The sequence below is a fragment of the Cyprinus carpio genome, chromosome A5 (genome assembly GCF_018340385.1).
Source record: "Cyprinus carpio isolate SPL01 chromosome A5, ASM1834038v1, whole genome shotgun sequence".
In the NCBI taxonomy this organism is placed as follows: domain Eukaryota; kingdom Metazoa; phylum Chordata; class Actinopteri; order Cypriniformes; family Cyprinidae; genus Cyprinus; species Cyprinus carpio.
In genome coordinates, this window is record NC_056576.1 from 12,616,632 (window position 1) to 12,630,353 (window position 13,722).

General features: G+C 37.3%; 1 protein-coding gene across 1 annotated transcript; it reads left to right on the forward strand.

Annotated features, from left to right (window-relative positions):
• The first annotated feature begins 2,534 nt into the window (after positions 1-2,534).
• Positions 2,535-5,017, forward strand: LOC109066185 (chemokine-like receptor 1). Its single transcript, XM_042753900.1, has one exon. It carries the CDS (start codon positions 2,613-2,615, stop codon positions 3,615-3,617), a length of 1,005 nt encoding a protein of 334 aa, XP_042609834.1. The 5' UTR covers positions 2,535-2,612; the 3' UTR covers positions 3,618-5,017.
• The last annotated feature ends 8,705 nt before the right edge of the window (positions 5,018-13,722 follow it).

The window sequence follows — 13,722 nt, forward strand, 5'->3', positions numbered from 1 at the left end:
ATTATGACTTTCACATCGCGAGTGTCAGTGGAGCATGAGAAGCACGTTTTGTCTCTGCCATGTTAATGCATCATTCACGCTGCTGCTGATCCAGAAAGAGCAAGTCTTTTCAACCACACATCATTATTTCTGTGTTACAGCAACAAGTACTGGGATAAAAGTTTACAGTTTGGGTAAAACACTTCTCTACAGTAGCGATCAAAACGAAAGTATCTTAACACTTGTATGTATTGTAACGCTTATCCTCTTCCACCAGGTGGCGTAAACTGCCCGTTTTAAAAACGTATTTACATTTATGCATTTAGCAGACGCTTTTATCCAAAGCGACTTACAGTGCATTTTTTTCACCTAATCTGTGTTCCCTGGGAATCGAACCCACAACCTTTTGCGCTGCTAACGCAATGCGCTACCACTGACAATGACTCCATTGATTTATTTTTTAAATGTTAATTTTGTTCAAATGAAAATATATTTTTAAAAAAACTTAAGCAATGAACATTTTGTCAGAACCACTATAATATTTTTTTCTTCAGAATTGTGAGAAAATCGTGATCTCCAATTCATATATATATATATATATATATATATATATATATATATATATAAAATATTTTCTAAAAAACGTGAACATTTTAATTCTTATATTGTTATCGAAACAGTAGATTTTGCACAGTTTTGTTGCCGTTTTATCATATATCATCCGCTATTTCCATCACTTAACCAAGCCACTTTTGATTAAAACGATGACGTTTTATTTCACCTCATTGCATTTGCTACAGTGTTGAGCTATTTCATCCGCAACCATTAAAGTATTCGATTTATACAGCGACTGATTTGGCGCACATAATCATTCTCTTTCAATGAAAATGACGAGAATTCAATCAAATGGCTTTCCCAACTCATTTTTGCGCGTCCTGTGCGCGGCATAGTATTACTTCTGCGTGGCCGCGCACGCGCGCATCTTAGAGGGAACATTCGTGATGAGTATATATATTTGTACAGAGCTGGGTAGTAACTGGGTAGTAATCTGGATTACGTAATCAGATTCCAAAAAATAAGTACTTGGAATTAGATTAAATTATATTTTAAAATACTCGTAATCAGACTACAGTTACTTTTTTATGGATTACCTGATTACATATTATTCACACAATAGCATTAAATTATTCATAATTTATCAATTCTCCTAATTCATCTTTTTCATCTTTTAAATGTTCCTTTCTCAAATATCCTACCGCTTATATTCACTCAGAAAGTCTTCCAGTTTTGTGGGCGTTCACATAAACACCAGTCATAGGTCAGGTGGTTATACAGCATTTGACCACTAGATTTACAAAAATCATTTCAAGTGTTTCAACATCGCATCAACCACTGATGAACGCAATATTTATCTGAATTATCACTCAGTAGGTTATTTAACCATCTTTTTCAGTGTCTTTGGAAGGCATTTGTCTTTCAAACACATTAAAATGCACAATTTCACAGTTTTTCTTATTTACATAATGCAGGCATTCCCAATTTATTTATTTTTTTTGGTTATCTGAACATCTTTCATCTAATATATTTACTTAAAGTACCCCTGAGATTTTAAAATAAATATTTATTTATTAAGTATCACATTTCCATGTTTAGGGTTCTCTGATGTTGGTTAATGGTCACATGACATGCAGGTAAAAAATAGAATAATTAATTTTATTAGGAAGAGTTTTATTTCTTTTTATTTTTTTTATCATTTTAAAATGATTTATTTATTTATTTTTATGAATGGAATATATTTTCTTTCTTTTTGTATTTTTATGTCAATATGGTAAAAGATTATTCTATTTAAATCAATGCGATTAGCGAGTTAGGTCAAAAGTAATCTAAAACTAATCTGATTATATTAACTACAATGTGTAAGGATTACATTATTAACTACAATTTTTGTCATGTAATTTAAAATCAGTAACGGATTACAATTTGTAAGTAATCTACCCAGCTCTGTATATATAGCCTATATTTATACATATACAGATATACAGTGGTGGCCAGATTGCAACATTCAAAACTATAATAACCATCTGCCATACTTTTAAGTCAGTTATTTTTATCTTTTGTTGTAGTGTGTCAATACAGAAAAATGTAGGTCTCTTGAAGTATCCTGGAGACGTTGCCTTCTGGATTTAGTCTTTCTCAGTTTGTTCTGTTTCTTCATGTCATTCCAGACAGACTGGATGAAGGTGAGATCAGATCTCTGAGTGGAGCACTGGCTGCTGTTAGACTACTTGTGCAAACAAAACTCTCACTGGATTATTACAATTAATGGGAAAATGAATGTTTGGACATGTAAACATATTTCCTAATGACACAAGATAGAAATAACTGACTTAAACCATTTTTTAGCATGTAAAATTCTAGTGTTCTAATAATTTTGGCCACCACTGTATACACACACATGCACGCGCGCACACACACACACACACACACACACACACACACACACACACACACACACACACACACACACACATATATATATACATATATGCATATTATGGACATATGAACACTTCCTGGGCTGTGTATTATTCACAGTAAAATAATTCATATCTTTTTGTTTCAGGCTTTACAAAATGTCTGAAGAAGTTGACTATGATACAATCATTGAAGAACTTAAAAGCATACCAACAAAAAATGTATCAGAAAATACAACCAAGCAGTACCAACAAGAGATCAGGATGACCTACTTAATTACATATTCTATTGTCCTCATCCTTGGCGTCACCCTCAACTTCATCGTCATTGTCATCAGCTGCCTGAAAAAAAAGGATTCTCCAAAGGTTGCCACTTGGATTATGGCGTTGGCTTTAACACACTTAGTCTCCAGTATATCTATTGTTTTTCAGCTCCTATATGCTTACTATAACTTCAAATGGAATTACGGAAGTGCAAGCTGCAAGCTGTCATCCTATATCAGCTACGGCAGTATGTTCTCCACGGCAGTCATGCTGAGTCTCTGGAGCATTAGTTCTACTTTTTCAAAAGTCGAGTGCATGAAAAAGTGCAAGAATTGTAACATGATTCTCATTTCATTTTCCTGGACCATTTCAGCAATCTTGGCATGTCCTTCGCTGTTGTCCAGAGAGGTCCGAAATGATCAGTGCATTGATGATTATGACTTGGATAAAACAAAAACAACTCAAGATGGCATTACAAGGCTGAAGGCTGTTGTTGTCATGCGATTTCTCATCGGACTTCTCGTGCCAGCTTTGATAATATTTCTAAGCTCTTTGACATCAGCTCATAGAAACTGTCAAGACTGTAAGAAACAGGCACGGATAATCTGTGCTATAAAGATTGCCTACTTTGTGTTCTGTGGCCCTCAAATCTTCATGACCATGCTTCAAGCCACTCTAAATGACAGCTTGGGTCCAAATATGTTGAAATATGGACTTCCAGCAGTTACTGCACTGGCCATAGCCCACTGTTTTACCAACCCACTCATCTATCTGTCATTGGGATGCAGCATTAAAATGAATTGGATGGCGCATGACCCAGATCATGTAATGGAGGATTATCAGGGGATCATGTTGCAAATGAGACAGAAGGTCTGTCTGTGTGGAGGTTTTCATAAGTGAATTGGAGAATGAGAGTGAGAGTTTCCCCTATGATGGACTGGTCATCCGTCCAGTGTTTCCTCCGCCCATGCCCTGGGAGATGCTGGGATAGGCTCCAGCATCCCTGCGACCCAACAGAGGATGAGTAAGAATGGATTGATGACCCAGATCACAACAATGAACAGCACATCCACAAAAATGCATGGTAGTAATTTCTGTATGCAAACTGAAAAGTCCAAACTCTCAAAAACTAAGAGTATTCTGAATATTGGTCCTGTTTGGTCCAGTTTCATGCTTTGCTTCAAGTTATATACTGCTTTAGTTGAAAAACTGCATCACATGTATACATTTACCAAACTCATAACCTTCACATTGCTAGAATAAGCATTGCTACAGAAACACTATTAACCCACCATATATAACCTGCTGTATAAGAATATCAGCCTCATATAGAGGACCATTTGAAGCCATTTTTTATTGATGGTATGTCGTAATATTGTTGCTGTTTTGTCTTAATACCATAATGTTTCCTTTATTATAACAATATCAACCTTATATAGAGGACCAACTGTAGCCATTTTTTTTATTTATGGTGTGTCGTTATATTTTTTCTGTTTTGTCATAATACTATAATGTTTCATTTATTATAAATTTAAGAATGTGTAAGTATATGTTTTAGGTCTATATATGGTTACATACAGATTAATATATTTTCATATGTTATTTTTTTACAAACACTACAACCAGGAATTATGATCATATTAGCCCAGTTCTGTCAGTACTGCACTGCCTCCCTGTTAAACATTGTACATTTTAAAATCCCGCTGATTACTTTACAAGCCCTGAAAGGTCTTATCTCATTACAGTCCTTCATGTCTGCTGCAATCTCAAAAATCTGGCCATTTGATAACACCTAGAATATAAAAATCAACTCTGAGTAGTAGATCCTTTTCCTATTTCTGGAAAAGTCTTCCTAGCACTGTTTGGGAGGCAGACACACTGTTAGTTTAAATCTAGATTAAAGACCCATATTTATAATCTGATATACACAAAACACTATCACGTTTCTATCATTCAAATCCATTAAAGGACAGTTAGGCTGCATTAATTAGGTCAACCGGAACCGTGAATACTTCCCATGACACCGATGTACTTGTTACATTGTAAGAAGAATGGCATCTATGCTAATATTAGTCTGTCTGTTTCATTCTTATTCCGAGATCACCACAGTCACCTGGATTTGACTGTTTACTATTGTCCTCTTTTTAGAGCTGGTTTACAACAGAACTGTATTTTGTTCACATCATTGAAACATTATTTTCCTGTTTAACTCTGTAAAACTGTTTTGACAGGATCTGTAATCTGTAAAGCACTATATAAATTAAGGTGATTTGACCTGACTAATGACAAAGAGAGAAAAAGGGTGGTCGCAAGTTCCGTTTCTTGTCGGTTTAAATAACTTAAAATGGGAGGATGTGATGTTTGTTCCACCCAAGGCTTCTTCCTGCTCTTGATTTTTTTTAGGTGGGGTTGCATTGGCTGGATTACAAAGAGTATTAAAGCTCTATTTCTCTTCTCTGTAACAATAAGCTGTTGTGTGTTTTGTTAATAAACATATCTATCATTAAAAAGTTTTTAACTTTAAACTCAAAACAGCTTTTTTTGAAACCAAGCTCAGAAAACACCTAATTTTGGAATGTGCCATTTTATGACGTGATACTGTGGCTAAACACTGCCTCCACAGGAGAAGATCAACGCCTGCTTCTACATCACAGCCTCTTTAGCTGCTCCAAATGATAGCACTTGTAGTATTAGGAGAGGAAATATTAGAGAAACAGAAACACAGGATTACTCCATCAACAGAACCATACAGATGATACATACAGATAGTCTTTGAATTGGCTTCCTTGTGATCATAACATATCTACATCGGACACAAGCACTGTTGTGTCATGTCACAAATCAATTTCTCTTTCATGTAAGAAGCAGCGCGAATGCTTGGATTATGTCAGAAAGAGAGCGGGGACATCAGTTAGCTGTCTGAGATTTTTTGGATTGTTGCTACCCTGCAGCGTTCCGGAAAGTATGACATTTCTTTTAAATGTCCTGCATGGCCCTTGATCTTTACACATGCAGTCTCTGCCAAGAGCGGCGATCTGCCATGTACAAAGCACAAATCTCTTCAACTCCTCATTCCCACGATATAAAGAATCCCCTGTCTCAGTGCAGCAGTCTGTCGCGTTCAGAAGACAAATTCCTGGCACTAACATGATATAAACAGCCCACTGTCTCAGTGCAGCGGTCTGTCATGTTCAGAAGACAAAATTCCTGCCACACGACATAAGCAACCCTCAGTCTCAAAGCAGCGTGCCGTGTTCAGACTCAGGGCATGGGAAAAGATCCGGTCACTCACTCAAGAGCACGATAAAAAGCAGCCCACTGTCTCAGAGCAGCAGTCTGCTGTGCTCGTGCACAAATCTCAGTGCTGTGACCTGCTATGCACAGAGGAGGAAGCACTTTGATCGCTTACTCACTGATAAGCAGTAAGCAGGCCCCCGCATCAGTACAGCGGTCTGTCTTTCATAATGAAATGAGCTTCGGCCGCTCACTCACTCTCATAATATGCAGCTCCCCGCTTCAGAGCGGTGATCGTTCATGTATAGAGTTTAAAGCGTTCCAGCCACTCACTCGCTTGTGTAATATAAGCAGCCCCCCATTTCAAAGCAGCGGTCTGTCCTATACTGTAAAAAAATGCAACTGCATATTATCCAGCTTACGAAATCTTTTGAGTCTCAAATACTAAAATTTTCCTTGTTAGACCAACAGAAATTAACATAAAAACCTTTCTCATCATTACAATTTTAATGACATAAACTGATAAAAAAAAGTCCTTGTTTGTTATTCGTAAATAGATGTAAAAATGGTAATGTGGTGACTATTTACACATTCTTTTTTTAATCCAGAAAACAGAAAATAATACAAACCCGATTCCAAAAAAGTTGGGACACTGTACAAATTGTGAATAAAAACAGAATGCAATGATGTGGAAGTTTCAAATTTCAATATTTTATTCAGAATACAATATAGATGACATATCAAACATTTAAACTGAGAAAATGTATCATTTTAAGGGAAAAATAAGTTAATTTTAAATTTCATAGCATCAACACATCTCAAAACAGTTGGGACAAGGCCATGTTTACCACTGTGTGGTATCCCCTCTTCTTTTTATAACAGTCTACAAACGTCTGAGGACTGAGGAGACAAGTTGCTCAAGTTTAGGAATAGAAATGTTGTCCCATTCTTGTCTAATACAGGCTTCTAGTTGCTCAACTGTCTTAGGTCTTCTTTTGTCACATCTTCCTCTTTATGATGCGCCAAATGTTTTCTATGGGTGAAAGATCTGGACTGCAGGCTGGCCATTTCAGTACCCGGATCCTTGTTCTACGCAGTCATTATGTTCTAATTGATGCAGTATGTGGTCTGGCATTGTCATGTTGGAAAATGCAAGGTCTTCCCTGAAAGAGACGACGTCTGGATGGGAGCACGCACTCATGCAACCCCATACCATCAGAGATGCAGGCTTCTGAACTGAGTGCTGATAACAACTTGGGTTGTCCTTGTCCTATTTAGTCCGGATGACATGGCGTCCGGTTCTTCAAAAAGAACTTCAAATTTTGATTCTTCTGACCACAGAACAGTTTTCCACTTTGCCACAGTCTATTTTAAATGAGCCTTGGCCCAGAGAAAACACCTGCGCTTCTGGATCATGGTCAGATTTGGCTTCTTTTTTGACCTACAGAGTTTTAGCCGGCAACGGTGAATGGCACGGTGGATTGTGTTCACCGAAAATGTTTTCTGGAAGTATTCCTGAGCCCATGTTGTGATTTTCATTACAGTAACATTCCTGTATGTGATGCAGTGCCGTCTAAGGGCCCAAAGATCACAGACATCCAGTGTGGTTTTCCGGCCTTGACCCTTACGCACAGAGATTGTTCCAGATTTTCTGAATCTTTGCATGATATTATGCACTGTAGGTGATGATAACTTCAAACTCTTTGCAATTTTTCTCTGAGAAACTCCTTTCTGATATTGCTCCACTATTTTTCACCGCAGCATTGTGACAAAATAAGATCCAAAACCCACCTCCACCTCTGAGAGACACTGCCACTCTGAGAGGCTCTTTTTATACCCAATCATTTTGCCAATTGACCGAATAAGTTGCAAATTGGTCCTCCAGCTGTTCCTTATATGTACATTTAACTTTTGCGGCCTCTTATTGCTACCTGTCCCAACTTTTTTGGAATGTGTAGCTCTCATGAAATCCAAAATGAGCCAATATTTGGCATGACATTTCAAAATGTCTCACTTTCAACATTTGATATGTTATCTATATTCTATTGTGAATAAAATATACATTTATGAGATTTGTAAATTATTCCATTCCTTTTTTACTCACAATTTGTACAGTGTCCCAACTTTTTTGGAATCGGGTTTGTAAATTTACTCAACAATAGTATTTGTTGTTTCAGTTGCTGTGACAAGAATAACTTTATTAGCAAAATAAGACAATTATTATTGCATGAACAAAGAAATTTAGGTTGGCTGAATGCAGTATTGTTACTTAAAAGAACTATAAAAGAATTGTTGAGAAAACTCAAAAGTCATACTGCATCAAGTTGCCTTACTTTTTTAAGTATTCTCAACAGTTTATTTTTTACAGTGTATATAAAATGCTCCAGCCGCTCCCTTCCATTGCCTTCTGTGTTGAACACTGGCTTGCCTCTGTTTTCTCATATGGATGTAAAGTATTGCTTACACTATCCAAGCAGTGTGTGTTCATGGTGTGTGTGTTCACTGCTGTGTGTGTGCACTTTGGATGGGTTAAATGCAGAGCACGGTTTCTAGTGGTCACGATACTTGGCTGTATGTCACATCACTTTAACTTTCACTTTCACTTTCACTTAATGTATGATGGTGTTCTGATGATTTGTGCTATACCTGCTCAGAATGTGCTACCTCCCATAAAAAAGATAGGTAGCACAAATCGGTAGCGAAAAATGCTACCTATCAGATTGTGCTATCGTCATCTTCTCCATGTGGTTTGAGGCTTTTTTTAATGTCCATATCTTCCCCTACCCTAAACTTATATATATATATATATTTTTTTTTTTGGTAGCACAATCTGATATGTAGCATGTTTCATCGGTACACTGGCATGGCCGGCGTTCTTTACCTCCTGTGATAAGCCTGGTGGCACAGCTGTTGTTTATATTATGTTTTATTAACAAAGTTCGGGAGGAGCATGTTCAGATAACTAACATAATTAACACGAGAGGAGCACATTCAGTAATCAAATCAATTAACAAGATAAGAGGTATATATACACAGCAGACTTACCTCTGTTCCTTGATAGTTTTTCACCCCAGAGCCACTAAAATTTTAGTATCCGAACAGTTGATGGGCACCATTGACTTCCATATTATTTTTTTCCTACTATGGAAGTCAATGGAGCCCATCAACTGTTCGGATACTAACATTTTTCAAATACTTCTTTTGTGTTCAACTGAAGAAAGAACCTCATACAGGTTTGAAACAAGTGGAGGGTGAGTAAATACGGACAGAATTTTCATTCTAGAAGTGAACTACTCCTTTAACCCTGCGTGCATTATATTCATGACAGTACCAACATCGGCGCTGCAGTGGACATCAGTACTAGGTGTTGGCACGACTGCCACCATTAACCACACAGCACAGTGAGGCTTGCCACTGGTTGCCACATTATGCAGTAGTGTTTGTGTTGCTGCCACATGCATTATTTGGCCACCAGCACATTGTGATGGTGCGGCGCTCACACTATAGATGTCACATATCCCGGGGTAAACATTGCTAGATAATAGTGCCGCCATCTATCCATGTGTCTGCGGTGCTGATTGGCTGCTGTTAATGCAAGGGCCAACATGAATGCTGGCAATGGGTGTATGGTTAATCCAAGATGCAGGCGAGAACGCTGTACTTTGATGTGTTTACAGTAGTCTATTGCTTGCTCTTTGCTGATATGCTGCTGAGCTTATGAGGTCTTCTGTTGTGTGAAGTACTTTTAGCTGAGGTCAGCAGCTTTGTTGCAGCTGATCTGGACCTTTGCTACCTACAAAGCCAGATTTTATGAGATCCCCAAAGCGACATCTTCGGGAGACTGACTCGAGAAAGAACGTCTCTGGTTACCTAACATAACCTCAGTTCCCTGCATATGCTGCTGTATTACATAGCTCAGAGTCTTTCTCAGCTGCACTCTGCTTCAGTCCAAATATTCTGAGGCAATGTCATTCAGTGCTGCCTCTATTTCACTTGAACGGCATTGGCGGGCTAATTCTTGCCTGCGAGATTTCATTAGGCTTTGGCAGATTTGAGGAAGGAGGGGATAATAACCCCAAAGCAACATCTTCGGTGACACTGTGTCTCGTTCCCACCTCTCAGGGAACCAAGGTTACATTAGGTAACCGGAGATATTTTTAACCCAAATGACCCATATTGTTTTCAGAGTACGTCACATCAGCATCCATCTGTTATCTTAATAAGTGAAGCTGTTAGCCAATCAGTCAAAAGCAGTGGGCATTTACCTGAGAGTTTTCAATGTGCCCCGCCTATAAAAACAGACTGTTCTGCAGAGAGGCTCAAAAACAGGATATAAAATAGCCTATTACTTCTAAATGCTGATTTTTTTTTTTTTTTTATGTAAAATCACACTAAAATGATAAGTGAACCTCAGAGAACGTTATATATTAATAAATAAATCCGTTTAAAGGGTCATGAAACACTGAACTACATTTTCTGAGATTAAAATTAGGCTAAATTGGCCCAACGATGGAATCCAATGGCGTGGGCGAAGGTGTAATGCGTGTAGGTCTGTTACTTGCGCTTCTGCAAAGTTCACTTAATTTATCAGGATTTAGTTTCAATTTTAATCTAGCTCCGTGTTTAATATGAATCCAATTTCGAGTGATCATTAAATTTAGACTGTATTTCTAATTAAGAACTGATCACAGATATCGATTATGTCAGTTCTGATCTTAGACAGAGGATGCAGGGTGAATATCTATCTTTAAGTCGGCCACGCTGACGTGTTCTGCTTGCTCATAACAAAAAGCATAGTTTTTGTATATTCACAAAAACTACAACTTACTAAGGCAGTGATAGTCAGAAATCGAAAAGGTCTCAAATGATGCAACCCATGCTCCATTCATTGAGCCTTTTGTATGATCTATCCTTGCGATAATACCAGACTCCACTTTAATCTACTAGAAATAATGATCTAAGAATAACGCAGAATAAATCAAAAAATGTATCATGCCAATAACATAATTAAACAATTACAAGCCAATTCAGAAAGGATAATGCAATTGTGAATCACATTGTAGCCACATGGCAATTCTGTGCTCCTGTAAGTGGATTACTGCAGCTGTATGGGAAATAGCTGACTTAACAGCATGTGAAAATTCTAGTGCAAAGCTCCAGACTCACACAAACAGTGTGGGGTTTTTTCTGGTTACAGAATCCCAAAGTAGTGTTTTGCCACTTCCCTTATACATCCAAACCAGAACAAAGAAATCTTTAAATCAGTTATAAACACATAAAAGACCTTTTGGTTTGTTAAGATCTCATGACCCAAGGGTCACACCTGGCCGGGAATAAGAAAATATTCTCACAGACCCTAAAGCCTGTGTTATACCTTCCGCATGAGCAACCTGGACGCATACACGGACAACGTAGACGTGGACTACTTATATTTATACTACTGAAAGCGTACATTTGTTCATATGATTGTTGCGGAGTGGGCCATCAGCATGTGCTTTCGGTAGTATAAATACAAGTAGTCCGCGTCTGCGCTGTCTGTGTATGCGTCCAGAATGCTCATGCGGAAAGTATAACACAAGCTTAAGGGAGACCCACCCCTCAGCAGCAGGACAGAATTCTTCAAAAGTTTTAAATCTTTCTCATAATATAAGTGACTGCTGTGAAATTAACAGCAATTTTTAGAAATTACAAATTATTAGACCTGTGCAACATAATAAATCATGAGACTGTGTCCTTCTCCTCTGAGAAGACGTTTCTCTTAACTCTTCATGAGAGCATGTGTTTGATGCTTCAAACTGTGAGATTGCTTATTATAGTTCTGTGGTAAGCAACAAATTTCCTGTGACTGGGTTGAACTTCACAGTGAAGTGATGACACACTCATAAAGTTAAATCTGCATTGAATGGTTCTTTAAGATTGATAAGGTATGTCAAACAACTTTTTTTTTTTTTGTATTATATTCTGAAAACCATTTGGTAAAAATAAAGGTACAAGGTTTTATAAATTTGAAGGTGTTGTACTGTACCTGTGTTCAAAGTGACTGCACAGACCTGTGGAAGTAGTACTTTACCGTTACAGGGAAAGTGTTTAAGAAGTGACCTGCTTTACCTTGTTCAGAGCAAGAGATTGCACTGAATATCTTTTAAAAACGGAATAATTATTGTTAATTGGTATGGCTTTGGCATAATTTATGGAAGGATTTCTATAATAAAAAGTGCTTTATAATATCAGGGCAGTTACAAAAATCAAAAAGAATTTTTATTGTTTTATAAGCTTCATATTTTGTGATCTCTTATTAGATAGGGGTTTCAAAATATATACAAAAGGTAATATATGATGGTTTCTTTTGAATTATTTTTGACTTATGAATAAAAAACTTTGCTAAAATAACAGATTAATAATGTAATTTTGTTTTTCAGAAAAATATGGGGTTTGAAAACAAAGTAAAATATCAAGAGGTATTTTTTTTTGTTATGTCTATTTTGAAGTCAACCCAAAATTAAATAGAAAAAGGGCAATAGAAATATAAATGTTCAATATCTTCAACTGATATTTTACAAAAGGTACATTTATCAAAAACACTATGAATATATCTGCTAATGGCTGCATTTACAAGATAACATCTGTGAATATTTTCTTTTTATTTGAATAATTTTTACTTTATTAGAAATAACACATTTATATGGTAATATCCAAATGCCAAGATGTACAATAAGGTTTAAGCCATTTTGATTTACATGGAAAATTGGATCCAACATTAAAAGAGTAACTTATAAAACTGTAATGATGCCATGTAGACAGAGAAGTAGTCCAAGAACTGAGCCCTGAGGCACCCCAGTAGTTAGATGTTGCCACTTGCACACCTTACCTCTCCAAGATATTTTGAAGGACCTATATGATATGTAAGACTCAAACCACTGGAGTGCAGTTCCTGAGATGCCCTTTGCCAATAGGGTTGACAAGAGGATCTAGTGGTTAACCGTGTCAAAACAGCAGACAGATCAAGCAAGATAAGTATTGATGATTTGGAATCCACTCTTGCCAGTCTTAGGGCTTCAACAACTGAGAGCAACAACTGGAAGACAAGGGGCAAACAGTGTCTAAACAAGATGTAAGAGTAGAGCAGAAAGTATCAGTAGCACTGTTAGCATCAAAAGATGCTAACAGTTTAGGGGAAGGAATCGAAGATGAAACCATAGCAGATAGCCGGGAGGGTGAGAGTGAGCGTAGGTTACGTCGAAAGATAACATGTGAAGGGGTATGTGTTGTGTCAGGAACCATGAGGTTAAGAGTGAGGAGGAAGTGATCTGAGGTGTGCAGTGGAGTAACCAGTACATGATCAGTGGAGCAGTGTCGTGTGTAAATAAGGTCCAGTTGGTTGCCTGATTTGTGAGTAGCAGTAGTTGACACTCAGTTGAGATCAAAAGAGGCAAGCAGAGTGTGGAAGTCTGCAGACAGAGGTTTATCTATGTGGATGTTTATCTAAGTCTCCAAGCATAATTATGGGAGTACCATCCTCAGGAAAGGTTGAAAGCAGCACATCTACAGTAGGTGGCCAACCAAAATGCCTAATACCGCCAAACCTGACATGAAAAACTTGAAATCGTACATATATATATATATATATATATATATAATAAATGAATGAATTAGACAACACAATACAACTTAAGAATTTTGTCATTTAATTAGAAAACAACCCGATTCACAACATCACAACACAGAAATCAGGTAGAGCCCTGCACTGGCCTCATACCTAAGACCTATAGCA